The 2,258-nt window shown below is 40.8% G+C and overlaps 1 protein-coding gene across 1 annotated transcript in view; it reads left to right on the forward strand.

Moving 5' to 3' along the window:
- The first annotated feature begins 424 nt into the window (after nucleotides 1–424).
- scamp3 (secretory carrier membrane protein 3) overlaps nucleotides 425–2,258 on the forward strand; it is a 16,817-nt gene continuing 14,983 nt past the window's right edge. The window contains exons 1-2 of the mRNA XM_020586034.1: nucleotides 425–829; nucleotides 1,336–1,416. Coding sequence (XP_020441690.1) covers nucleotides 776–829; nucleotides 1,336–1,416 — 135 coding nt within the window. The 5' untranslated portion in view covers nucleotides 425–775. The remainder of the gene's footprint in view (nucleotides 830–1,335; nucleotides 1,417–2,258) is intronic.

Below are 2,258 nucleotides of genomic sequence, written 5' to 3' on the forward strand. Positions count from 1 at the left end.
AATATGTGACTTTTTATTAATGGTAAATATAATTGTGGTAAATATAAATGTTAATAAATTGTTAATAAACAGATTTTGGTCCATCAAGTTCTGTGACTTGTTTCCAGAAGGTCAGAGGTCAAATGATTTGTGGAGGATTCATCAAAATGAACCAAAGAGCCAAACAGACAAAGCTGGAGGAGGACAAATACCATCCACAACCCAGCTACCCAAAGGTTTCTCATTAATTGAACAATTCAACACTATGTATTTTCTTCAATGATGTCTTTCATCACGTGTCTTACTTTTGCAACATATTTCTTTTATGCCTGGATGTTAATTTCATCTACCAGAACAGTAGCCTACAATATCAAACAGTTTCTATATTGATTAAACATAAAATTAAATAATCAGGCGTGACTACGCCCCCTCAGTTCTCACGTGATTCTCTGCCGCAGCAGTCACATGACTTCTTGTTCTTCGGTTTCTTAATTCCTATACCTCTGTTGTTCTTCTGCTAGGTGAAAAGGGATCTACAGTGTAGCTCTGAAATACGCAGGACTTAAGAGGAAAAAGCCCCGGGATTTCCTCATCAACTTGTCAGTGGCTTAAGTCGTTTTCACCTGTTATTTGCTGCGGGGACATGTTCATCCGTGAAGGGCTGTGCAATTAGCTAGTTGACGGAATAAACACAAACGCCGTATTTTATCTGCCACAAGAGGACTGCTTTTGTCTAACATTAGCAGCAAGTGGTGGCTGCTCGACGTTGGCTCTCTTTTAATATACAACCATTAATATGTCCAAATATACAAGCTTTCCAGAGCCGATGGAAGACCACAACCCTTTCCAGGTGGGTGAAGTAAAGGCTATGATATTAGCCTTCATCGGTGTAGCCTGTCATGATGTGTTTGATGGACGAAAGTCAGGCCTTGTGCCGTGTTGTTGCTCACGTGTGTGTGTGTTTGTCTGGGCTTGCCTGCTTTCCCTAACCTTTGCCCACCTGTAGCTCTTATCGTGGACTAATAACTGAATGGGCCTACTGGGCACGGCTCTGAGGGAGTCGGGCAGCCCGTGGAGTTCGCCTGCAAAACATCCCAGAAAAGATCAAAATGAGAGACAGAACAAATGTAGAGAGACGCAAAACGACCATACAGAAATACAAAATTAACCTTAAGAGACTCAAATCGACCATAAAGAGAAATATATTATGCCTATTATGTCATAATCTGCCCATGGTTCCTATTAACACGTTAATAAAAACTTTTGTTAAATGAGGGCTAATGTTCGAGGAGGCCAAGTTAAACTTATTACTGAGCTAAGTGAAAAACCATTTATTTGTCTGTTTTGCTGCTATAGGACCCTGCAGTGACTCAACACAGTAGCAACACAGGATATGCCACACTGGACCTGTACAATCCATTTGATAACACAACAGGGGTGAGCAGTATTTCTTCCTTATATGTGAGATAATAGAATGATGATTGATCATAATGTATTGTACAAAACACAAGCAGGTAAATCAGTCAGTTTTGTGTATATTCATTACTGCATTCTATATGTATTTTGTATTAGTGATTGCTGTCTGTAAGCCAAATTTCCTGTTGGAGATATGAAAGGTTTACCCTCTACTTTCTTCTCTGCTTGTAAAATGTAAGAAAATGGTGAAAAATACATGATGTTCTTAAGAAGATGCACTCAAATTCCTTGTATCATTCAACTTATAGTTTTAAATCCAAAGAGATTCAGTTTATTAGCCTATATGCCAAATAAAAAGCATCACATTACCACATTTGAGAAACTGGAACCAGAAAATGTTTGGTATTTTTGCTTGAAAAATAACTGAAACTATAACGTATTCCGCTGTACACTAAGCGGAAGGAAGGAGGCCGAGGATTAGTGAGCGTCAGAGCCACTATCCAGGATGAAACAACAAAGATCCATGAAAACATCAGGAAGATGGCCCCAAGTGATGACGTGTTTAGTGAATACCTCAGGCAGCAGAAACCAGAGGAACAAGGGAAGGAAGAGCAGGAACCCTCATGGAAGGACAAACCTCTGCACGGTATGTACCACCGTCAAATAGTAGAAGTGGCTGATATCGAAAAATCCTACCAGTGGCTGGACTGAAAGACAGCACACGGGCGCTCATCCTGGCAGCACAGGAACAGGCTCAAGTCAATCTGAGTCAGCTCAAGTACAAGATCAATAGAGGCCGGGGTTTACCATACCAGACAGGACCCCAGCTGCAGGCTGTGCAAAGATGCCCCTGAGACAATCCA

This window comes from Monopterus albus, unplaced genomic scaffold (assembly GCF_001952655.1).
Source record: "Monopterus albus unplaced genomic scaffold, M_albus_1.0 scaffold393.1, whole genome shotgun sequence".
Classification (NCBI taxonomy): Eukaryota; Metazoa; Chordata; class Actinopteri; order Synbranchiformes; family Synbranchidae; genus Monopterus; species Monopterus albus.